Raw genomic sequence first — 26984 nt, 5'->3', positions numbered from 1 at the left:
TGTCAGAGGAAATGGAGCTGTAATGGAGCTCTTGTGATGAAAGCAACAAATTAAACAATAGAAACTGTTTTGGGATAAAATTAATCTTCTGCTGCTTTTGTTTCCCATTTGTCAAGATGAGTGCCAGGGCTGGTGCAAGATGAATAGGCATGGCCAGCTAAACCACAGGGATCAATGGCATCTTCCAATCTGATGGCAAAATGAGCAACTGCATTGGGTTAATATTGTAAAAAATACTGTAGAGGCACACCCTAATGCTCACCACAATTGGCTGCTCCTCATGTGTTGGAACCAAATCCTCCTCAATAAAAATTTGGTTTATAACCCCCAGGGCTGTAATAGCTTGACATTTTGAAATCATATTAGCAGCTGCTGGAAGTAAAAATCTCCCTAGTCTGGTAATCTAATAAATTCTTTTAGTTAAGTATAATAAATTACAGTTACTGAAATGCATGTTCCTTTACCATTAGTCTTTTAGCTTGTTTTCTTCTAATTTCACTTTGAACAATGTTAAAATGGCTTTCATTGTTATGTACTTTATTATTGCCCTGCTCCACTTATTGTAAACCATTTTCTTCAATATGTCATTGAAAAGCTTTCACTGTAAAATAGTTTCCAGGCAGTTTTCTACTTGATCAAAGCTTTCAAAACTGCAGCCACAAGAAATGTCACATTACTTTTTGGACTTTATCAACAGTACATAGCCAAAATAGATACAGATTTGTAGCAAACAAAAGAAAGCAATTGAATAAATCTTTTTTTCTATATCAGTGCTTTTTGAACCAGCACTGATCTTGGTGTAAAATTAAATTAAAAAAAATACAGATAATCACAGAATCAACTAGGTTGGAAAAGACCTGAGATCATCGAGTCCAACCTGTGACCTAACACCACTCTGTCTGCTAGACTATGGCACTAAGTGCTACATCCAGTCTCTTCTTAAATACCTCCAGGGGCGGTGACTCCACCACCCTGGGCAGTCCTTTGCAATGTCCAATCACCCTTTCTGTGAAGAACTTCTTCCTAATGTCCAACTTAAACCTCCCGTGGTGCAGCTGAAGACTCTGTCCTCTTGTCCTATTGCTGGTTGCCTGGGAGAAGAGACCGACCCCCACCTGGCTACACTCTCAGGTAGTTGTAGAGGTTAATTTTATTAGTTGTAGGTTAATTGTAGGTTGTTGTATGTTAATTTTATTTCCATGGCAGGCAGCAGCGGTGGCAAGAACCCCGGCAGCACCTCCGGCTCCCCAGTGGGGGCCGCACTGCCCTCAGGGCGCTTCCTGCCGCTGCTCCTGCTGCTGCTGGCACTGCCCGGCGACACTCTGCGGCCAACACCGTGCAGGGGTTGCGGCTGGAGGAGAGCACAACACTGCCCGAGGCCATGGCAGGGCCATCCATGGGCCCCTACGGCTGACAGGGGACAGTGAGGCCCGGCTGCTGCTCTGTGGGCTGTTAATGCTGTCGGGGATGTTCCACAGGCTCAAGCTGGGGCTCATGACGTTCCGTCCCATGGAGCTGCGCAACATTTACGACTGTGGGACAGGGAAGGAGAGCAGTAACTCCTGTAGGATCACTTGCATCTGGGCGAAAGGGAATTATCTTCTCTGCTCACTGCTATTGGGGAACATGCTGATCAGCATCACCCTCACCATCCTCCTCCTCCACCTCATCGGGTCCATCATTGGCACCATGGTGGCTTCAACCATTGGGATTCTTCTTCTTGGGGAGATCACTTCCCATGCATTGTGCTCCCAGCATGGCCTGGCTATGGATGCAAAAGCCATCATGGTGACGAAGTTCTTCATGCTGCTGATGTTACCTCTGTCCTACTCCATTGGCAAACTCCTGGACTGCCTCTTGGGCCAGGAGAAACTCATCTGGTGCAACCAGGAGAAGCTGTTCAAGATGCTGAAGGTGACAGAGCCCTAGAATGACCTGGTGAAGGAGGAGCTCAACATGATCTAGGGATCTGTGAACCAAGACGATGGAGGACATGATGATCCCGCTGCCCAACTGCTCCATGCTCGCAGACATGGTCTCCATCTAGGACCCGGTTTTTGTGGCCCCTGAGAACTGCACCACCCCTCAAACCATTTAAAATAAAGTAAAATGCACTTGAAAAAGAAGTAATTTAGCAAACTAAAAGACTAAACTAGGGAAAATAATTTTCAAGTGTTCATTAAGTGTTCTGTAACAGCTGTTCACTATGATTAAATATACTTTTATATCTGCAGGCAATATTTACAGTATCTCACCTTTTTAGAATACAACTCAGAATATTAAGTCTAGGGTTTTCAAAAGAAATGTCTCTATCCTCTGAGTCCTTCTTGATGCTTGAAACCTCCCGGTAGGTACTGAAAGACTGCAATGAGGTCTCCCCAGAGCCTTCTCTTCTCCAACTCTCTCAGCCTGTCTTCGTAGAAGTGTTGTTTCAGCCTTTTAATCATCTTTGTGGCCCTCCTCTAGGCTTGTTCCAACAGGTCCACGTCTTTTCTGTGCTGGGGACCCCAGAGCTGGATGCAGCATTCCCAGTGTGGTCTCATGAGAGTGGAGTAGAGGGACAGAATCACTTCCCTCAATCTGCCGGTCACACTTCTTGTTAATGAGCAAGTGGACTTGCTTGACTGCAGACTGGGGAACTGCTTACTCTTCTTTCTTTGACCCCATCAATCATGAATAATTTGCAGCATAGTAGCTCAAGTTCAATAGAAGAAACTGAGAATTACCCCTTTCTCCTACTTTCTAACATAGTGAGGAGACCAACATGTTGTGATGCAGCAGGTATGAGACAACCTCATACAACCAAGATCTGTCTTCCATGCTGCCAGTGACTTCTTTAATAACACTCAGGCTGTATATTAAACATGGTCTCTAATAAACACCTCTGCAGTGGTTGTATTTTAAAGGAAAATCATAAGCCCTGTTGTCAGCCTTTGAAGACACATCATAAGCATCAAAATCCAGCAGCAGTTTCAAACCTGTACCAAAGATCAGTCCCAAGTCTCTGAGAGGAATCTAATTTCTGACACAGCGATCTCAGCAATATTTCCTATGGAATAACTTCAATATTCCCATTATTCTTAGCTGAATAATGGGAAGTTGGAAGTGTCATCCAGACTGAAGATCTCATTGCTGGAGCCAGGCAACTTCAAGTTAAGGCTGACATTGCTGAGTGTCATAATATTACTTCCCTTTTTGGGCTGTAGAATTTTATTTTGAAGTGGTAACTAGGATTTTCTCTCCTTCTGTCAACATCTTTCTGAAAGGATCTAATAAACCTGCTAAGCAGATGATGGATTTTTGCGTGTGGATTGCTGGTTTCCTCCTTTAGAACTGTCTATATGTCACTCTAATTAAAATCCTAGCAGTTTATTAAATTGCTAGAATGAAGAACCAGCAGGATTTTCAATCTTTGTACTTTGCAAGACCTTTCCCAGCTCAGAGTGCTTTCCTTCAGTATCAGTGAACCAGTAAGAAGTCATACAGATTTATCCTTTTTCCTCTGAAAGTAGTGTTGTGTTTCAGAGTGGTACTAGTGCTTGTTCACTGCAGAACATAACCTTACAGAATCCAAAGCCTTTTTTATTAACAGCAGATGTAAAGTAGTCCTGTCCAAATGCCAGGGTTTATTTGATAGCAGTGATATTTTTTATACCATATCTATGTTGAATAAATTCTCTGGCTTTTTTTATTAAATATCTAGAAGAGTTATTTGCATGCTGGACATATACACTAATCACCTTTTTTATTTTATTTGGAAGGTGTGATTTCCTGAGAGTGAATGGTTAGTTTGACAGGTACTCTGAAATATCGGTGGAAGATATGGGCATATTTGAAATTAGAGCATAAAAGAATTTATAACTAATAGGGGTTGATGAGGAAGAGGGAAGTAAAAGACTTGCATGCAAAATTATTTTTTTTTATTTTCTTTGAAATGGTGTATGATATTATGGGATTGGCTGCCATTCCAGAATCCCTGTGCTGTTGCAAATTAAAATGGTTTTGAAGTTGCTCAAGTCAACCATTTCATAATCATCTTCTCTGTCACAAAAAAAGCTTTTATGTGACAATAAGCTTTCTGGGATGTTATTAAATCATTTAATCCAGTTGTTTGGTGAATTCCATGTGTTGATCACTTGTAACCATGAAAGATTATGTATACATCAGAGAAACAGTTTTTTGATGAGTATGTTTATTTTGCTTGTTGAGTTTGTAATGCTGGTGTTTTGCTTCTACTTTCACTTCCACTTAATCCAAGGAGTTCATTTGAGTAATTTCTTTCCACACAGAATGCCTTTCAGGAAAATCACAGAATCATAGAATCATCTAGGTTGGAAAAGACCTCAAAGATCATCAAATCCAACCATTAATCTAACACTGTGAAGTCCACCTCTAAACCATGTCTGTCCGTGCCACATCTGCATCTATATATCTTTTCAATACCTCCAGAGACAGTGACTTCACCTCTTCCCTGGGCAGTCTGTTCCAGTGCTTGACAACCCTTTCTTCTTAACATCCAATCAAGACTTCCTCTGGTAGAACTTGAGGGCATTTCACGTTCTTTATAAATGCAACATATTCACTTTCTTCCCCACAAAAGATCCACAGCTTTTCTTCCCCCCGTTGCTCTTTGCCCAAATACACTTTTTCACATGCATGGCTCTGTAAGTGAAGGTGGCTTTAATGGGATTGCTTACACTCTTAAAGGTGTTCCTGGTTTTGGATATCTGCTGAACAGAGACATTATTTTCATTTGGCTTGATGGGATTTAGATTCAGGTAGTTATTTCTGACAAATTCTCTGGGCATCTTGTTCATCTCTACAGGACCCATAAATTTAACACTGTGTATTGGAATGCTGTTTTTATAGGACAATAAAAATGTGGCTCGGGAACCAGTCCCTTACCAAAGGCCAAGTGGCACAGGGTGTCCCCATTGCCGAGGTCATGCTTTTTGACAGCTGGCTTACTCCAAGCAGAGCTCTTCAGAGCAGTTTGTAAACAAGCCAGAGCTGCTGAGCCAAGTGGGCAAACCTGGGTACAGTGCTTTGACCATGCCAATTGGGCCTCATCTTTTATTTAGCAGTGTAGGGGAGCCCTTTGAGCTTCACTTAGTTGCAAGTTCTCCCTTGAGCAATGCTGAGGGTGAACTTGCCTCATTCATAGGACTGGCTCCTCCTGCTCTGATCATAAAGCAGAGCGTAGTACTGCACAGGCAAGCTTTTGGAGACCTTTGCTCACATAGATGAACATAGGATGGCCCTGCTGAAACACAGGACTGCTAAGTGGGGAGGCATGGACACAGCATTTAACACATTCTGGTTTCTGTGTGCTGGTTTACATACTTCAGCAAATAAAACATGGTTATATCAGCAGAGTGTATTTATCTTTGGCTTCTGTTTGGCACTTCCACTTGCAAAATTGTTACAGCTGGAGTTGTAAGCAAATGATTTCTTTATTATTCATAGCAGCAGGTGCTGCAGCAGTCTTTTGGCTAGCATTGTACTCTCTTGGTCCATGGTTTCTATATATTTGATTAGATGGTGCCATGCTGTTCAGATGGGTTGCTAGTCCTCCAATAAATGTATTTTGTTACACAATCAGCTTTACAGGGCATTATCATTTCCATAAATCACTTTTAGTTGGCAGCTTTCTGTTGCCACTTGGGATTTTTCCAGCAATAATTTGCATCCTTTTTGTATGACATCCTAAAAAGATCTTGGAAGTTAACATAGCCTGTGTACGATTTTAATAGCTGGTGTCCTTCTGGCAGCACTACAACACAGGAACCAGCTATCCATGAAGGACTGACATATTTATTTTTGATTCATGTATCATTTATGTATTCTTCAAGAAGCACTTATCCCAAGATTCATTACAGCAGTTCAGGCATCCACTTCCACCAGGCTTGTGCCAGAGTTGGGATACTAAAAATCAGACGCCTGTCCCCAGCAGGGTGATTAAGAACAACACAACTCTCTGAAGAGTGAAGGGACAATATGATGTGCCACACTCAGAAAGGCATCCCAAAAACCTGGCACACTGATGTGGGACCTGTCTGTCCCTTGCCAATTGATACAGCCTGTGACTGAATTTTCCACTTCTCTGTGGAAATGACATGCTTTGCCACTAATGAAACCTGATTTGGACTCAGCCACTCATTATTTTCCCATCTAGAAGTGACCACTTCACTTGGTCTCTGCTGGCTAAAGATAGCTTAACTTCAGCTGCTGCTCAGGCAGACCTTTAAATGGAGCAAGAGGCTATTTTTGAATGAAATTGCCTCGCAGAAGGAAAAAAACCTGTAGTGTAGCTGTGCTTTTCGAATTATTAAGAGAGATGCTTAATCAATTCAGTTCAGTGCTTAGAGGAATTTTCCAATATCTCAGTAAAATTCTTCACTAAATAAAAGGTAAATAAAAAACATGTTTTCATAGACAGATTCCTATCAAGGCTGCAGAAGCAATATTGACTGAAGAGATAACAGAGAGCTGTGCATCTGATTTAAAGGTGCAGATGGTTGTCCATATGGGGACAAGCAGATAACAAGAACAGGGAGTGTGTCAATGCAAGGCACAGGAATACTGTTTCTTCAGCTGGCTGCAGACTGGGCATTTCATACCTGTGAGTTCACTCATATCTGGAGGAATCAGTTCAACCTTCTGTTTCATTAAAAAAAATAAACAGGTGCAGTTTCACCCATTATGCTAGTTTCATTTACAGGCTGCACTGCTGAGAGAGTTGATGGATCTATGAAAGGAAAATGGGTGATATGCATTTAATCACTATCAAGAACCTCCTCATTTGGCCACTGAAAGCTATTAAAGAGAAAAGTAATGGACCAAGAGGTGCATCCAAGTGTGGTGTTAATGGTACCGCTTTTATTTAGCATGGCAGACCCAAAGAAAGGAGGTGAAAAATATTAAAAAAACCAATACAGCAGGTCAGTTTGACCACGACCCTCAGACAGAGGAACCCTCTCCTGGTCACAGATGAACAGGAAACATGACTCTACCACTCTGAGCTGTTCTAGCCACAGTGACGTGTTTCCCACCCATCAGTGGAGCTGCCCACACATCTTGCCAGCAGCCTTTCTGCTCCCTGAGCCCCACCAGCACAGTTTCAGACATATTCCAGTGTGCTGGACCTCATGTATCCTTGCAGCAAATACTCTTCTTGTGCCAGAGACTGCTTCTAGGCTCACTCACTGCAAGACAGGCAAACCTGTTTTGAGAATGGGTGCAAGGCTGTCCTTAGCCAGCAAAACTAGTGTGGTGGGTTCAGCTTCGCCAAACACCAGGTGCCCACCCAGCCACTCTATCCCTCCCCTTCCCAGCCGGACAGGGGAGGGAGTAAGGTGGGAAAAGAAAACAACACAAATCCTGGGTTGCGATAAGGCAGTTCATATTTGTGCAAAAAAAGAAAGCAAAAGCAGTGTGCGCGCGCACAAAGCAGAAGCCAGCAGTTAATCTCTACTTCCCATCAGCAGCGATGGTCGGCCACTTCTCTGAGAAGCAGGGCTCCAGCACACATAACAGTTGTCAGCAGGCAGCCATCAGAGACAATGAGTGCCTCCGTCCTGCTCCTTGCCTCAGCTTTTATATCTGGGTTGACCTCATATGGTGTGGAATATCCCCTTGGTCAGTGTGGGTCAGCTGCCTTCTTGTGTCACCTCCCAGGATCTCGCTCTCGATTGAACATTACCGTGCTGTGCTCAGTAGTAGCCAAAACGAGTGTGTTATCAACACTCCTCTAGCTACCAGTGTAGAGCTGCTATGGGGAAATAAATTCCGCCTCAGCCAGACCCACCACAACTAGCTATTCCACAGGATTTTTATTGATGAGCTCTGGATTTTATACCTTGTGTAAGGTGGTGATGATTAATAATTACATATATTGCCATCCTGAAATGTGGGACTTATTTAAAGGAAAAAATGTACAATTATTAAAGAAAAATCACTTTCTTGCAGATGCTGTTTCAGAAGCCAGGCAAGGAAGAAGCAGGTAAGCCTACATTACTTCTTGAAATGTTCTTGGTGTCTCGTATAACCATGCATGTATTGATGGAGGATCCACAGAAGTCTCTGCTATCATACAGGTATTTAGTGCAGTTGCAATGATCACTTCTATACTGCTGTTCATGGCCTAGTGCTGTAGGATTTAGGTGGTTCTTAGGAAAGCTGATCATCACCTTTTGACTTACACCTTGCAAGGTGTGTTCTGAAATAACAGGGATAAACTCAAGCATTTGTTATTGGTGTCAGAGTGGGACTAAAGGTCTTGCCATGGCACTGGGGAGTGTGAGGTGAGTCGATGTGAGGGCACTTCAGAGCTTTTTCTGGTTCAGTGATCACACAGCAACTAAATCTGGTGAAGAGGGTGAAGAGGGTCATTACAGAGGAAGATTTTTCAAAAAATGTAACAACCCCCTGGGCGTTGTCCCCAGTGGCAGAGTCAATGCCTGATTTCCCCTTTAGCAGGAGCTCAGTAACTGGTTAATGCACTTGTCAACATTAAAAGCATTAGTGAGTTTTACCGTTATGGAGAAAGTATTTAGTTTCAGGGAGGCACCAAGATCAGAGCAGTAAGTGGAGCTAAAGACTCAGATACCCTGAACTGCATATACATTAACATGCCAGGAGCTAAAGAAAGGTTTGGATAGACAGATATACACAGACAGAGATCCTGATTCAGCAAGATACTTAACACACAATTAAACCTGCATTTGACAAAACCAATTAATTGCAACGGGCGTAAGAAACTGCTTGGATGATTTGCTTAATTGAGAGTAAATGTCCTTATTAAATTGTAATGAAGCACAATTAAGAAATATAGAGAAAAGAAACTGCTTCACAGAATGCGAGTTACTGGAATTTAATAAGAACCTAACAGTTTTGCAAAAAGAAATGTCCCCAAAGTCTAAGAGAATCCTCATTCTCACAAAAGCCTTTGCCAGTTAGAAATATTTCAGTCATAAACCAACTGACCTCTGGAGTCACCCATTTCTGACTGCTGTTTCTGTTTTGTTAGTCGATATGTATGCAGCGTGTGTCGATTAAAAAGAAAGCAATTGCACTTCAGTGTTGTAATTATCCCTCTGTCCCTAGATGACTTCGCATCTTTATTTTGGCCTGAAGGACTAGATTAAGCCAGTTTACTCACTCAGTGATTTCTTCTTGCATCTGTCTCTAATCTAAACTGCATCCTCAGTTCATTCCAAGGGCTTCCCTTAACTTGCTTAGAATCTGATGAACGCAGCCTTTTGCAGCCAATGTCACTGATTCAGTGGCTCTGCTGGCAAACGTGGTGGCTTAGCAAAATGTCAGAAACCCTGGCCTAGAAAACTCAGGTCTCCATAGGCAATACCAACTCGTGTACTTAAAATTAAGTCAACAAAACATGAAGGCTGTTGAGTATAGTGTAAATATAAGTATTTTCATTCAAGCTCTGTGCACTTTAACTTTTTCTGCTTTATGAGTTGGATGTGGATTTATTCCATGATGGTAATTGCCAATGAAACACATGCCTGTGCTTTTCCAAAGCTAAACAAATTTCATAAGTTCTGAGATTGATTGAGCAATTGCTTTAATTGTGTTCATTGCTTGGACCAAAACCACTCTGTGCCACCGAAGGCTCGCTTTATAAAGAAAACACATAAATGGCACATATATTTTAGTTAAAATTAATTATTTTAGAAGTGCTCCCATTTTATAGTATGATTGATTTTTGAAATGCTTTACTTTTATGACAATATTGTCACTAAAATATTGTCACTAGTGACAATTTTGTCACTAAAAGAGATAAAGTTTTAGCACCCATCTTAACAGTAGACCATGATGGTTAAAAATCTGATGACTGCAGACATGAAAGAAGAATGACAGGTCATTTTCTGACACAGTTTGGTCATTGAGGTGGAACTTTAATCATAGAAATCCAGCATATGATAGAGCTGGTAATAAATTGATCATTAAAATGCTTCTGACAGAAAATGCCCATTTCTTCAAACAGAACCATTTTACAGGAAAAGGTTAGCATCCACTAATTTCTGTTTCAGATCATTTATGTAAAATAGGCACACATTTCTCAACATGAGAAGATTTAAGTTTTCCAAGTGAGATGTTTAGATTTTTATTTGACTTAGAAATTTTTGGCTTTGAAATTTGTTACATTAAAATATTAAGAAAAAAAAAAGAGAGAACAAGAAAACATGATTTAAATTATAAGAAAGGCCAAATCTATGTCTTGAACTGAGGGAGAAGGGTTCTGTCCAGATTTGCAATTGTTAAACGTTTCAGATATTTTCTGTGTTTTCTGCATAAGAAATTTTTTTCTGTTTTGGAATTTCATGACAAGAAAACCGTATCTCCTGTATCAGCCACACACTGTTCTACTCAAGTTCATTTTCTGCACCGTTTTCCCCTTATATCCTCACTTCTTTCTCATTCCCTTTTGTCATTTCTTCTTCTGACCTCTATCTGGGGAAAAGCTTTGTCAAACTAGAGCTCTCAATGGCCAAAAGAGTTATTTCTTGGAGTATTGGTGGGTCAGAGTGGGACAGTACCCTGCCCTCCCCACCAAACAACACTTCTAACACCATCCTAGAAGGAGCTGGGGATGCACAGGGCAGCTCAGAGCTGCTGCAGCTGGGCTGGGTGCTTCTGCAGCACTTTCCACAGGGCTGGGCTGTCCTCAGCTTCTAGTTGTTCTCCATGTAAACCATTTTTGTTTGTGAGAGGGAAAAAAAATCCCACCTTTTGGACTGCTGTTCTCTCTCTTGCTTGCATCTTATTTATTTTTTTTTCTTCAAATAAATGCATACTTTGGGGCTTCCCCTACCTGGATTTGCAGTGGGTGCCTCACAATATGTTAAGCAGGATACCTGAAATGTGTCTAAGAAAAGCCGCAGCTGTATGGACCACCCTGCCACGCCAGGGAACCTCACTGGAAGTATTGCCGGCAGTGTCACTGCGTTCTAGCCAGGCCTTGTACTGTTATTTCCAGATGTAATAACACTGTTACTTATATCAGTGCGTGCACTGGAATTAATGATGTTCTGACCATTAGAAAAAAAATTAAATAATGGTATGATGTGACTCTTGAGGCATGAATTTATACTGCTTTCTATTTTCTTTAATAGTGACAGGATGCAGCATGGCTCCCTGGGGACTAGGGGAGACACCATTCCAGGAACAGAGGTCAGACACAGCTACAGGATGAGGTCTGGGGACAGGGATGGACCAAGGATGGGATGGGATTTCAGTCTGCAGGTTGGGTCACATGGCTGGGCAGTGCTGTGGCAGAGAACAGCCCTGCCACAGCATCATGGGGCTGGTATGGACAGCCCTGGGTTAGACTGGAGTTCCACGATGACTTGGAAATTTATATAATTGCACACTACTAGATAAATGCAAACTTATTACGACTTATACCCAGGTTGCAAGTGTGGTGCCCCCACACCCATTAAGATGTAGTTAGCAAAGTGCAAGGGACAGTAACAAGAGAGGATGAGCAGTTTGGAGTGGAAAAGCTGGTTTTCCCATAGACAGGCTTACCTTTGGCCTGTAGGTTAGCAAGTTGTTTGCTGACTTTCTGTAGAAGCTGTAGACAGGAAGGCAATTTGCACTTGTACTGCTTGTATGTGATGGCATTCATAAGCAAGAGTTATGGATATGTAAAAAGTATTCTATGGCTTTACCAAGACCTGTGAAAACAGCTGCTTCATCCACTGAACCCTACTTTCTTTGAGAAGGAATATGGCAATCCTGGTGTTAACTGTGGTTTCAACCATTAAACCACGTTACTGCTGCCATTAATAGATGATGTCATTAATAGGACTTCCCCAGTCCCATGGCCATGCAATAGACCACTCTGTTCAAGTCATCATCATCAATGCTTTTCTTCTCATACTGCCAGGTACATAACACCAAATGCAGTCTGCACTACCTATCTCTGTTCTGCACTTGTAACACAGGACATCCTAATTGTCTGCTGTGGCACCCCAGAGAACACCTTGCTGTCCTAGTTAGAACACCTGGGACCAGCTCATCACTGTGTAGGTGTAACCCAAAACTGTGTATTCTATAGCCTTCCATGCCATTTCCCAGAAACTGTTATCAATAGACCATTTACAGCAGCTGCCCAGAGCACGCCTGACCCCTCAGGCTATAAACTGAGCGTTAAGAGGCGTGTGAGATAGGAGGATGCTCCTGTCCTCACACCCATTGTGGAACTCCCCGCCCTGAGGGAGGTACAGGGCATTCTTGCCTGAACCTGAGAATATATAATCTTGAGGTCTTGGGACTTTTTTAACCACTCGTGGGATCCAGAGAAGGACCGGAACTTGGACTGGACAGCGACCACCACTCTCAACCAGACTGAGACCACAGCTCTCGACTGGACTGCAACCACCACTCTCAACCAGACTGCAACAGCACTCCTAACCGGACTGTGATCACCACCCTCAACCGGACTGCAACCAGCACTCTCACCAATAGGTTTTCCCTCTCCTTTTACTTTGGCCTCAGGGGGACCATGTGGGGCTCAGCATGTGGGAGGGGGGCCCAACGAACACTACTCTGTTCATGCCCCAGGGTGCTGGGTTATACATCTGGGTTTTGTGGGTTAAAACCAATTGTTTATCTGTGTAATTGTATTTATTGTATTATTTTTATTAAATTGTTATTCTGACTTATAATCTCTTTTGAGTTAGGTTCATTTCCCCTGCTGGTTTACCTTTAAACCAGCATACTTGCTTAGCTGCTTCTCTTGCCATCAGATTGCTGCTGGGTTTGTAGGTCACCTGTGGCAATCCATATTAATAGCTGGCTGACTGATGCTTTGGATCCTTACTATCTTCTAGTATATTTCTGAGTGAAAAACATTGTACTCGGATTGAGCATTCTAGCTGTCTAATGTATTTAAAGTTATCACCACATAGCTCAAGATGACTAACACAGAGCACACTTCATCACGGGTAGGGAAAATGAGCCTTTACTTTGCTGACAAAAATTTGAAGTCAGATTAAAAGCTGACACATCCTCTATTTTAGTGGTATATATAAAACACTAAATATAGCAGCATGCTCATGTATTTGCTGATGCATGGTAATACAGTCTGTAGCAGAACAGCAATGGGCTGGCAAGGAAGATGGTGCACTGCAGTAATATGATAAAATCCTCATGTGACCTTGGCCATTTCAGAAGTACTCCATGGATAATTGTGTATTCTTGACTGATATATTACAAAATTAAAATAGAGGCAGTTGTGGTCCCAGGGCTTTAATGAGCAGCCTGATCCTGCAATATTTGCCCAGGCATAATGCTAATTGACTTTGAGGAGAGGTCTCCATAGTGTAAGAAACCAGAACTATGCTATATAGCAGCTGTATATGAACAACTGCCAACAAAGGGCCTGATTCTGGGAAATGGGGGAGAGCTGAAACTCCATCTGGTTCTTGTTAGAAACTAGGTACTTGATTCATCACAAAAATCAAACCTGTGTACAGTAGTTCCCACTGATTACATATTTTTATGTTTCCTTAGTCATAAAAGCTTTTATGCTCCTGTTTTTATTTTACCTCTGCTGCAGTCCCTGGGCAAGAGTTATGGGCTAATCACACTCTGAACAGGGAAATGCATGTGGCTCACAGAACCATAACCTGTTCCGGGATTTTTCTCTTGCTCGCAGGGGAATGGAGAAGGTGATTTCTTTCAGCTTTTCACTTGCCATGGATGCCTGGCTAGTGTGCTCGTGATGAAACTGAGGCTGTGATTGTGAGCCCCCTCTAGCCATCCTTTTCAGGAGAGAGCAGCAGCTGGATTAGACATTCTGCAGTGCCTCCCAAGACCTAGACAGTACTCATGTCTCATGCTGTCATTACTCCAGCTGTAGCAGTTTACCCAAGATGAGAACGTGACCTTAAGTAAATGGGGAGAATAAAACATCCTTATCCAATGATCCCGCGCATTTACTAGAAAGCAGAGTGGGGTCACTTTGACATGTTTCCAGCACAAAGTGGAGATGCATACTTTGGACTGAAAAATGAACAGCATGTTTTTCTCAGCAGTGGTACAGTGAAAGTAAATTAGTGAATAAACCCAGCTGTTTGGTGGCCTTGGCCTGTTAACTAGTTATGCTCTGTATTGCTCAGATTAGAAGTAGGTAGACTTGGTGCTTGTCCTGCAATCAGTGCACCAGAGGGTCCTTTCATTTGGCTCCTGTTATAACTTCTCTGCAGTGCCAGTTTGGCTCACAAAATTAGGCAGTGAGGTTGCCTCTTCCTTTCATAACCAGAAATGACAGAACAAAGCCCTTCCTTATTCTTCTAAAATGGGAAATATTTGCTGCTCAACTCTTATTGATATATTGGAGCAGTTGAGGGCAAACTGTGATCCTCTCAAAAGCAAAAGGAAAATGAGAACCCTTACTATATATATATGTCAGGACATTGCTGTTTTGAAAAAGAAAAAAAAAAACCAAAAACCAAAAACGGGTATATTAGAAACATATATATTTACTGTTTTAGAATTATAGACAAATTAAATTAAATTATAGACAAAAGCTTGATCTATTAAGGAAGTCAGCTTAAAGAAGACAGAAGTTCTCTATCAACCTGCACCTCAGGAAGTCTTTCGTCATCCCAATATCACCATTGGCCAATCAGAGCTCAAATCAGTCCAGCAGTTTAATTACCTAGGTAGCCTCATCTCCTCGGATGGTAAGATTGACGGAGAGATAGACAACAGGTTAGCAAAGGCATATAGTGCTTTTGGAAAACTCCGTAAAAGTGTATGGCGCAATAAACACTTGAAGAAAAGTACCAAGATCCATGTTTACAGAGCCATAGTGTTGTCTACTCTCTTATGTGGTTCCGAATCATGGGTCATCTACCGCCACCACCTGCGACTCCTAGAACGCTTCCATCAACGCTGCCTCCATACAATCCTAAACATCCACTGGTCAGATTATGTGACCAACGCATCTGTTCTAGAACAAGCAGCAATCACAAGTATTGCGACCATGTTGCTGAGAACACAGCTGTGTTTGGCAGGGCACGTCTCAAGGATGAGATGATCCCTAAGATCTTGCTTTATGGTGAACTTGCCACTGGCTGCCGCTTGAGAGGAGCCCCGAAAAAAAGATACAAGGACTCCCTGAAACAACATCTCAGCCTTGGCCATATTGATCATCATAACTGGTCTACTCTGGCCTCAAATCGGGAGGCCTGGAGACACACCATCTATAACGCTGCCATTTCCTTTGAGAACACACGCAGGATCACTCTCAAGGAGAAAAGACAATGCAGACAGAATCGTGCCCTGCAGAATATACCATCTAAGGAGTCTTTCTGCTGTGCCTTTTGCAATTGGATACGTCTATCGCGTGTTGGCCTCATAAGCCACCAGCATGCTTGTAACAAACGCGGATAGAGCCTTTCCCAAATCTTCGTTCGCGAAGCCTAGCCATGAATGAATGACTCTGAATTTTATATAAGAAACTTCCGAAGCAATAAAGCAGCAATGTATAAAGACACTTTGTACACATGTGACCCAGTGTCATTCTAAACATCTTCCTCCATTTTCCTGCTCCATGGTTCTTTCCGTGGCTTTGATTTTCAGTCAGCATTTTAATAAGAAAGAAAAATACTGAAAATACTAGAGCTGGTAAATGTTAAAAATAGTATCTAGTCAGTAATTGTACAAAATGTAGGTGGGTTTGTTTTTTTTTTTTTCCTAACTCATTCTGGCTACAGCTTGGATTCCTTAGGAGAGCTGAACACTAAACAGCTGGTAGATGAGCTTGGGTTTGTAACTACTCTTGAGATGTGACAGGTACCTTGCTGTAAATGGTGATCTAATGCAAACTGATAAATTGCTCTGAAGTTTTGTCTCTGTTGGAATGATATTGGTTTCCAGCAACTAAGCTCAGACATGGAGCCATAGAATTCTCAAGTAATTTTCTTCTATGACTGAACAAGTGCCTGCAAAGGTTGTGAATGGACAGCCATATTCAGCTCCCTTGCATTCTGTGCAACCAACTTGCTTTAAAGTGAGGGTTTCCCAGAGTCATGGCAGAGGGCACATTTTGCCATTTAACATTTATTCCAGAAGTAACAAATCCCTGGAAAAATTTCACTGAACAATAAAAAAACCCAAATCTACTATACCTGTTTGCTGTTTCAATAAGATCTTTCCATCAAAACTCTCTGATAGCCACAATGTAGGCTATGTCCTTGTATTTTATTTCCTGGGCAAGATATAACTTCAGAAGTTTGAGGGTTAGACATTTTAAAGTATGCAAGCAGCAAAATAGATCTTTAGCATATTATAATGCTAACTAAGCATTACAGCTCTGAGGCACACGCACATGAAGAATGAGCTATATAGTAGGAACCTTTTGTTTTCACAGGAAGCATTTCTAGTGGGTAACAGTTCCAGCAATTTTAGCATTTCCCATTAGAAAACATTCCCCTCGTGACAATCCTTTAGGTTCAGTTTTTGCTATTTAACTTTTTAGTATCAATTCCTAAGGATTAGCTTTTAAGGTTTTGTGCTGCATCAGAATGACACGCATCTCCCTTCTGAAAAGCTCAGGACATAAGACAGATTTTGCGCTGTTTCTTTGTTTGCAAGTCAGGCAGGGAAACACAGAGAAAAGCTGTAACATATGCTTGATGCAAGGTATTTGGGACAATAAAGCTACTGAACAAAGCAGTCAGCTTCTGACCTTTTGCAACATAGGATATTTTGTCGGGCTGTAGTCAGACCATGCCACTGTTTTGTGCTCTTGAACAACCTGCCATGGTGCAACCTCTGCTCAGAGCAGAAGGCCGCGGCCCAAAAAGGCACAGTTGTCTGTGTGGCTGCTACTGGCAATGAGCAGAGGTACCCATTTCAACTTCCTTGACCACCAGAGAGATGAAACCCTGAACTGTCACTCATGTTAGAATTGAATGCAGGATCTCTAGGCACGAGTCTCAACAACTTGCAGTTGGTAATGACCACATTAATTTGAAGGAAGTAATCACTGTGTAAGCCTCTCCCTAATTATAACGGGACCACTAGAGGAGGACAAAGAGCTGTGTAGTGTTGATGTCAGCTACAGGGGCACCTTCCTAAGAAACGGGAGAGTTGCTTTAGAAGGCTTTTCAGCTGAAAACCATCCAGTCCCTGCCCTTCCTGTTCTCTATATTAGATTCCGTCCAGGCCAGCAAGTTGCTGTGACAGAAATGCACATAGAGATGCTGGTATTTATGGAGTGCTCAGCACAAGGCAAAAACAAATTAGTAAATTCCACCACGCTGTCAAGCCACAGCTGAAGTGCAGCAACAGGAGGAGACCAGAGAAGCATATGAACACAAAAGACATACCAAAGCCATCCCATATATAATTCCATGGCATATAATGGCATCTGTCAGTTGGGATCTTGGCTCTGTGTCTTTATGAAGACAGAGCAGTAAGAAAGGCAATTTCAAGAAAACAGATGGCCAAAAGGTTGCTTTATATGTGGGTATTATTAAGTGAATCTGCAACTGCTATTCCATCCTTGATAAAGTATGGGCTTTTGACATGGGGTTTGAGGAAGTAATGGCTGTAGGCCTTTTATTGATATTTGTTTATATTAGGTACATACCTACCCTGGAGTAATTCTTGATTCCCAAAGACTGTTATATAAGGCTAGGATGCCTTAATTCTGAGAAGTAAACTGATTCTAGAACAGAATCTTGCATTTTTATCCTGTAAAATATTAAGGATTTTTCCTATGTAGAATGTAATCCTGTGTCACCAGCAGTCACCTGCAACTTGGGTGGATTACAATTAGTCTCTTAAGATGCATTTATAGCTGTATAGAAAATTATTTATATCTGAAAAGAAAAAAAAGTACCCTCCACAGCATTTCATAATCAGACAACTCCTCTAAGTAGCTGAAGAAATGGGAAGCTCAGGAACACTATATTTCATAAAATGTGTCTAGTTATTTCAGGAAGCTCTTAAAACTGCTACTTACTTGGATTGCTAATTAAGTCATTTACTATATTTAAATTATTTGAACTGAGGTAGTGAAGATTGGTCTCAGGCCCAGAGTAGTGTCCTTGTGAGCACTGTTCAGGCAGAACAAGAGTCCTTCCCTCACAAACCTTACAGCCTTACATTTTTCGTACAGAAAGGTGACTTAAAATGTACACATTTGTTTCTAATTCACCATTCACATAATTTGTCAAGAGCTTATTTTCATGCATGTTGGCCCATGATTGGTGTCCAGGCTATGGTCCCCATCCTGCCAGGCGCTCTGTCCATGCCAAGCTTGGTGCCAGGAGGAGCTTCCATTAGCACTGCAGCTGTATGGAGAGCCTCTGTACCTGCTCATGCATGCCCAAACTCACACCTGAGCTGTCAGCATTGTCTCAACCAGCAGCAGGTTAAGGTTTCTCAGTGCAGAAAAATCAGAGAATGAGTGGCTATGGCCTGGGATGTTGGTGGTCCACTTCTGTCAAAGACAGAAGGATCTGGGGTGCAAGGTAGGATGGAGAGACTCAAGAGAATTGTTTCTTCTGTGCCTGCTTCCCAAAGAAGTGACGAGGGAATACAGACAGGAATAATTATAACACCTCTCAACTGACTGGTCTCCTTTACAGCCTTTCCCAGCAGTAGCTGCCTTACTGTCCATGCCAGGCCTCCATCAAGAGAAGCCACAAATTTTGATTTCCAGGGTCTGTTAATAGGCAAAGCAGGCACAGGGCCATAGGTACTCTGGCATCACTAGCAGACTGATTATATTGGCTTCTGTTTGTTTTATAAACATATAGAACTGTTAGCCCTGATTTTCACACTCTTTCTTTTCTTGTCTGCTCACCAACACATGGCCAAAATCTTCAATTTACAGCTCTCTGGACTCTCATGTGGCAACAAAAATGTAAGATGAGTTTCCAAAGTTAAATTAAACTTCTGCTGTATGTTTTCACCTATTTATAAGACAGAGAGAACTGATGCAGTACACTCAATGGCTGGATGATGTATTGGAGAACTCAATATAGTCAGTAATGTCATTTAAATTACACCTTTTCATTTGTTCCTTTTGTTGCTGTGAACCTCTTCTATGGCCCCATAACCCTGGAATTTTTTAAGCATAACAGCAACCTTATAGGGATGATATCCAGAGTATTAAGCTATACCTAGGTGAGTGTATACAAAAATATGTGAGTGTGGTTCTAATTTGCTGTGATGGACATATAGTGCATTGGGGTAAAAGCAGTATATTGTGCTTTCTTAGGTCTTGATAACCCTGTGTCTTATGAGCACTCAGGAGGAAATAAATTTAATCTTCAAGTGTTCATTTGAAATGGCTACACTTTATTCTTAAACAACACAATTTGGATGGAAACAGCGAAGCCCTTTCCAGTGGTTTTGTTCCCTTGGGTTTGTTCCTTCTTTTACCAAAGTCTGGCATACTGTCCTTGACAATGTCAGTAGAGGCCAAGTGGAGCAATGAAGTACTGGAGTTCTGTTGCGTAGGGCTGCAGGGCTGTTGAGCACACAGCACTGTCATTTGGAAACCACAGAGCCACCTCTGTTCACGGTGCTAGGCTTATTTCATCAGTATCCTTTCAGATGTCACAGTAAAGCTGCTCCTGGTTTTTGGCAGGAAACACTCCCCCACACCCACTCTAGACTCTTCTCTTTGCCTCCTCTCCTGTGAGCACGAACTCTGTCAAGAAAGCACGTTTATTTGGGCCAGGAACAGAGGCAGCTGATACTCAGCTAGTTATTTTGATTGCCTGCCTGGTAGGGGCTGGGGGAACAGATAATGTCAAGATTTCCTTTGCATTCCAGATCTGTTTTCCTCCTACAGCTAGCAGGCGGCGAGTGTGACTTTTCCCACTCAGCTTTTCCCACAGTCAGTAAGATTTATCTGACAACGGAGTTAGTGTCAACTGTCCAAAACTAACTAGGAGATATCTTCCTTTCACCACTCCTGTGCTGTTATTGCTTATCAATGTCACTCTCCAGCTTAAATGACTGCTTAATTTACAGACATACTGAGACAAATTTGCTTCTGTTGCAGCTCCAGTGAGTTCAGTGGAGTTACAATGAGTTTGGCCATAGGTGTCTGAAAAGAACAAGTGGTAGGAATGTGATACTAACAGAAACAAGAACAGTGCGACAGTCAAAACAAAAAGGAAGCCGTGAGCTTTGGCAGGATGCCCATTTCAGATTTTGGAGTGTGATCCAACAAGGTGTTCATGTTTTACAGCTGGTGCTGCAAGAGAAAAGTTGTTATTCAACAGCAAAACAATTCCTACGTCTCCACATCAAAACACAGTCCATGTTAAAAAATAACAAAGTAAGAAACAAGTTACAGGATTTCAGAACACAAATTCTATTGAGAGTCCTGAGAACTTTGCTTTTAGATCTGTTAGAGACTTTGAAAAGACTAGAGCGAAAGTGAAGCACACTCAACCTGAGATTTTCAAATAGGGCTACAATGGTTGAATACTGAAATACTGTTAGAATTCCACAGAGACAGGAAACATAAGATGGAATTGATGCCTACAGATTTACTTCCAGACTGGAAGACGGCTTTCAAAAAACCTCTTCTGTCATTGGGTGTAGAGGGGCATTTTCAAATTATAACATTTTTTTCAGCTAGATCAAGTCCTCCACCATAGGCTTACTGCAGCACCTCTTCTAGGCAACTAGTTTGGGATGGAAGACAACCTCTAAGGGACATCTGTCCTCATCCCACCTTCCCATCTCCCTCAGTTCTCTTTTAATAGTGGGTGCCTAAATTCAAGGAATGGAAATCGTACACCTGTTGCTTTTGAAATTTAATTAGTATTCCTGATTCACAGATTAAATTAAAATTAATGACATGCAAAACCAAGCATTTTAAAGTTAAGTTGAAAACAGCTAATTCTGTTAACCTGGACAAGCAGTGCAGAGATCAGCGTATCCAAAGCACTTTGTTATTGTTCTGCACACTTCTCTACACCATGCACATATCCCACCTACTGGTTTTGTTTCTGATAGTCTTCTGAACTCCCCTATATCTGCTCACCTTCTCTACATTTTCTTCTTGCAAAATCCAGTTTTACTTTTCCTCCTTATCCTTTCCATTCACTATTCAGTTTCTTCTTGAAGTCACTGCCACTTTACAGTCTAGTTACTCTCCTGCTCAGGATGTGTTACAGTGGTCTTCCTTCCTTCCTTCCTTCCTTCCTTCCTTCCTGCTTGCTTGCCTTCCTTCCTGCCTTCCTGTCTGTTGCCTCTACCCCATACCTCTGTATTGTCCAGAGCTTCTTTTCTCTGATTCTCAGTGAAATGGGCAAACAGCTGTGAAAGCTCTCTAAACCCATGCATAATACTCCTTCTCCACCACTGCAATCAAAACAATTTATTTTTCCTTCTGCTGATTAATGGACATATCATGGTCACCCATGGGTTATGTCTTCTTGACTGGCTGAGGATTAAACACCTTTCTGGGCAGTAAGAAGCAAGTTTTAAAAGCTAAGGGCCAAAAGCTGAACCTACAGATTCCTGTTTATGCCTTTAAATAAATCACCTGTTTTTCAGAAAGGATTTTGTAAGTGGATGATAAGTTGCAACGAATTCTGAAAATTGGAAAATTACTTAGGGTGTAAGACTTAAGGGCATAGTTTATAAAATCGTGAAATTTTTGTGCCTGGGCAGAGTTTTTCCCGACTTAATGCCTGGATGTGAGTGCATTCTGGAGTCTTCTTTGAAAATAAGAGACAAAAAAAAATTTCCACTGTCGGAAATAGAGCTAAAAGTGGAAGTGTTGGACTACATTCATCAGGCTCAGCTGTCCAAAGCAGATAAAATGATACCCATACTTAAAGTTGAAAAGAAGTCATTGTGGGCAGCAAAAATAATTACAGCTTCCCATATTAATTATCATATACATTTCTGAAAACAACAAAGCAAGCTATAACATTCCCAAATGAGAATACAGATGTAGGATTCAGTATGGGTCTGTAAAAAGAAAAGAGAAACTGCTTTTGCACAGGAAAACAGGAAGAAATAAAACTTATCTAGGTTTTCCCAACTAATATTTCAGAGATATTCAAAGTGGAGATGAAATAACGTAAGAAATCAGAATGGGAAGGAAATTTTGGTCATAGAACATAAACTTAATAAAAGATCCAAAGACACAGAAATTAAGCTTGTCAGTTTTCAGAATGAAGAGAGGCTAATAATAGGTTGCCCAAAAGATTTTACTACGACAAGTATCATTTAAAGCTTCATTATCTTGACAAGTGAGTGAACAGATGGCAAAATCTGTAGCAAATTCAAGATTTTCTAGGGTCCTGAAGATTAGGAAGATTTCTGAAAACCGAATTCACATCACCAAAGCAAGGTGATTTTACAACCTCAATGCAGATGGGATTTCAATTTACCTAAGTGTGAGGTAATGTTCAGGAATGATGTGAAGCGTTCACTGATACCACATACTTAATGAAGTGTTACCAGTTCAGAAAAATACCTAGGCAACATTATGGACAGCTTAATTAAAACTGCTTAGTGAAAACAGCTGTTCAATTTACAGCTCTGGTTGTGAAAGCAAATAAAGCACTGATTTATATGAACCATAAAGAATAGCATTGATATTGTTATAATGTAATCATATAAATTCAGGAAACTATATTACAGTGACGCCCAGCATTGTCAACATTACAAAACTGTCTACAAAAAGAAACATTCAGAGAAGTCAGCAAAGAATGATAAGCGGGGAATATATAACCGTTTTACTTGACCAATGAAAAAATGTCGTGGCACTAAATTCCTACTCACCTTTAAGTCATAGGGATATCCAATGGATGCAAGACACAGAAGAAGTGGCACCCTCATGTGCTGGAACTTGTTTCCCCAATTAATGAGGATCATCATATCCACAATAAATGGAGGGCTTTATGTTCACATATTCTTAAGAAACATGGTAAGAGTGAACAGGAAAAGGAAAGTACCCATACTTGATGAAAGGATGAAATTTTTCAGTGAACTGTTTGGTCTAAATTGTGGTGTTGGTTTGTTGGGGTTTTTTTAAGAATGATTGAAGCATTTCTTGTAGGAAGGGAGGCTGTCCCTGGTGATTATTGAGAGGGCCCTACATTTCAGTAATTCTGCATTAAAAGGGTAATTTATAGTTGTCCAGAGTAAGAGCCTACTGTTACTTTCTAATAGTATATACAACTAGTAGAGTAAGAGCCTACTGTTACTTTCTAGTCATACATACAACCTATTTAGCATTTATTCTGCCCAGCTATAAAAGATAAGCTATAGGACAGGAGAGAGATGGATAAATCCAAATCTATTTAAGTCCTAAAGAAGGATAATGTTTTCCAGATGAAACAGTTTTCTTTATGACTTGACTGAGAGCAATTAAGTACATTAGATCACTGCAAAACCCTTTAGCATCATTTCAGAATAGAAATAGAAAATGGCTTCCAATGAGTTATAAGTAGACTAGAATTTTTTTTTCATATTTACTTCTGACACTTTTTCCCCCCTTTAGCAGTGACAGTCATTAAAATATTTTTAAAGCCTGAACTCTGAAGTTGTGTATTTGATAACTTCGATCAAATTAACATCAAAGATTAGTATAAATATTCTCTGTCAGGTAAATTAACTGATTTTCTGTCTCAAAAGCTATCACTGCATAAGATCCTGCTGAGTTATAATCCCTTTCACACCTACTCTCCAAGCAATTTACATAGGTTTTTGTAATGTAAATGATTCAAAAAATTTCCCTGAAATGTAGAACAATCTCAGGTAATTACTACTGAACAGATTTATGTCAACCCAAAATGACAAAAAGCTGTTGAAGTGAGTCTGCATGACAGTAGTGTAAGTAAACAAGATGAGCAACATCTGTACCTGCGGCACTGTAAAGGCGTTCTGACACCATCCATAGGAACTAATTTCACTAGAAATCATGGCAACACTGAAAAGGAACTTTGGAAACAGCAATACATACAAGCAAAGTAACAACTTCTTCTTGCCTTCTGTAACATAGAATTGCCTTCCTGAATGCATATCTCCTTCATTTGCGTGGCACTTAATTGAAGTAAACAAGAAATGTCTCTGTGGAGTCTCAAAAAAGTGTCTATCAATAAGAGGGGAATCAGGCCAGCTAGAATACAGTGCTTCAAGCGAATACAAAGCAGGGGGTGAAGCCTGCTCCATTCTTTTTGGAATCAACTTTTCAAGTGATAATAAATAAAAAAGATGGCTCTCTCTGGCAAGTGAGTGGTGGCACCATCATTAGAGAGCTGTGGCTGTGGTCTCTGTCATCATTGAAGTCACATCAGTCTACACAGCAGCAGGTAATGGGGAAACATTTTCTCAAGCTCTCTCTGTCTTTGGTGCACTTGGCCAGCTACAGAGCAGTCCCTGCTGTTGCACTTCTTAGGAATAAATTTGCTTCATCGTGCACTACTTTCAATAGAAAAGAGAAAGGAAAACTACTTTATATTTTCTAGCTTTCTGTCATGGTCTTTCGTGTTACTATTTGTAACAGTCCAATAAAGCTATCACGATCCCAGATATAGAGGCAAAAACTGGAATCATTTATTGAACACACAAGTGCTATTTAAGGGTCTTGGGCTCTTACATGCTAATGAGGAGGCAGGGTTATTCCAAACAGGGGTTTTCACAATCTATTAGCATTTTCAGTAACAAGGGTGACATAAGGGGAAAAATGATTTTATATTTCTCAGATACAGTATTTACATTTTGGGGAAAAAGGTTTGATATTTCCAGTAAGCAGAGTTACATTGGGGAAGGGTAATCAGCTTTACCCAAAAGAAGGATTTACACAGGGAGGGAGAAAACAACGGAATATCTGATAGTATCATGCAAAGTCTCTCTACATCCTGCTGGGGATGGATCTTGTCTGGTCTTTTAGATGGTGGCTTTTTCCCCAGCCTCTGTGGCCCAAGGTTTCCTATTTAATCTTAGCAGTTCCTTTTCTGTTGGTGTCCGAATTTTGGACTGCAACAACTATTTATATAATACTAATTTAATGCCACTATTAAAATTCAGTTATATGAAAAGCAGGCGAGTGCATAGCATAGATTTTTTGCTGCTTGCATGAAGAAGTTGGAGTCTGTTTGAAAGACCACAATAAATTATGCTTTAATTTCTCACAGTTAAATTCTTTTACATAGACTATAATTCTCCAGCAGCACATCAGGGCTTGTATAAGGTCTGCTGCCTACTATGCAGTGACACCTTATGGCTTACCTCTCTGAGCATATATGTAGCTTAGTCCACATAAAACCAGAAAAATATAACATAGTTTTGTTTCCAAGATACCAAATCTTGAATGAAATTATGCCATTATGCAAAACCCCTTACATGCAACAGGCAGGAAGACTGTAAGCAAACAAAACTAAGGGGAAGAAGCTACAAATTTGGTGTCACAGGTATTTTTGCAATTCACAGCAATGCTTTTGCCTACCAGGTTATATAAAGCCATTACTGAAGCAATACTGGACTTTGTTTGATAACTTTCTTCCCCAAAGCCTTCTGTAATGGTTTCAAGGGCAGTACTACAGGCGTCTTCGTGTTTCAACCAAAAAAAGTAAAACTCTCAGCAACTCACAGTAAACCGTTCTCTACATAGCTCTAAAAACTGAAACTGCAGTTGTTACTGCTGACTTGTTAATATAACACAGACATCGACATTTCCTGGTTACTGTAAACACTGAAATGCTTTTGGAGTTAATGGAATACAGGTGCTGCCTGACACTACCAAAATGTTCTCACAGAAAGAGGGACATTTTTGGATAGAAGGAGCTGCAGATCCACCTAGTCTAGCTCCTTCTTCACAGCATGAATATCCTGCTTCTCAGTGGGAATACCCAGATATGTTAAATGTCATGAAACAAGCATTCTTCTTAAGCTTAAGCTCCTTTATACTCACAGGAACAGCCGTACCACTTAGCCTGCTGGAACAGAGTTCTGCAATGGCAGAGCTGGGTGATGGAGTGGGCTTAGGCAGGCTCTGAGCCGGCTGGGAAACCTTCCCAATGGAGCTGTGGGAAATGATGCTTACAATCAAATACCAGCCTTCACTTCAAATACTGTGGACAATACTGTAGACAATATAGACAATACTGTGGACAGACAATTAGCCCTTCTTTATTGTGGAATCAAGAAGAAATTTAAAATCAGCTTTAGTGATTCAAGATCCGGTAGAACTGTTTAGTTTAATAGGGGTTAGCTTGGGCCTCAGCCAAATTTTTATTTGGGTCATTATAATCTGCCTACCTGAAATTCCATCCCCTATTGCAACTGGCCACAACATTCTTTATTTCCTCTCCAAAAACATGAGTACCATTGCTTTTTAATTCTATCAAATATATACATTTAAAATCTGTTAAATAAGTTAAAATAGTAACTGTGTGGCCAGTGATGAAGGAAGCTCTGTAAAAATCCATAGGTTGCGATATATTGTTACTTGACAATATGCTCCCATCAGTCAGTAGCTTGATTACTGAAAAACTGTGTGCACAGAAGTATTTGTGTATCTGAAAAAAAAGTTCATATTCTTATAAGTAAATTGGTTTGGGGAACAATTCCCTTGCATTGTTGTTAGAACCTGCTGTCAAGATGCATCTTGTTTTCCTGTGTAATCCAGGAGAGTTATTAAAAAAAAAAAAAAAGCTCCCAGGTCTCTGAATCAATATCCAGCAATGGTGTGTGCTAAATTGCCATTGACTGCTGCAAGGCTTTTTACACAAATGTTCCAATTATTTCTACTGTGATGGTAATAACAGTTGGAAGTTTAGAAAAAAATAATTGTGGTTTAGACATGGTCCCAATACAATATTAAGGAAATGAGCACTTTGAGAGCAAAGAAGGATGTAGTTTAGAACAATATATTTTTGTCAAGCAACTGAAGAGGAGGGGGAAAATCAGACACCAAAAATTGGAATGAGAAGAAGAGGGGCAACATTCTGCGCTGA

At 40.9% G+C, this 26984-nt stretch overlaps 1 protein-coding gene across 2 annotated transcripts in view; it reads left to right on the top strand.

Annotated features, from left to right (window-relative positions):
- The window catches only part of STARD13 (StAR related lipid transfer domain containing 13), a 292584-nt gene that overhangs the window by 118288 nt on the left and 147312 nt on the right, over positions 1-26984 (top strand). For both annotated transcript variants that reach the window (XM_064645517.1, XM_064645518.1), the window contains one exon: positions 7969-8002. In XM_064645517.1, coding sequence (XP_064501587.1) covers positions 7969-8002 — 34 coding nt within the window. The remainder of the gene's footprint in view (positions 1-7968; positions 8003-26984) is intronic.

Source organism: Pseudopipra pipra, chromosome 2, assembly GCF_036250125.1.
Source record: "Pseudopipra pipra isolate bDixPip1 chromosome 2, bDixPip1.hap1, whole genome shotgun sequence".
Taxonomy (NCBI): domain Eukaryota; kingdom Metazoa; phylum Chordata; class Aves; order Passeriformes; family Pipridae; genus Pseudopipra; species Pseudopipra pipra.
This window is presented reverse-complemented; position numbering and strand designations above follow the sequence as displayed.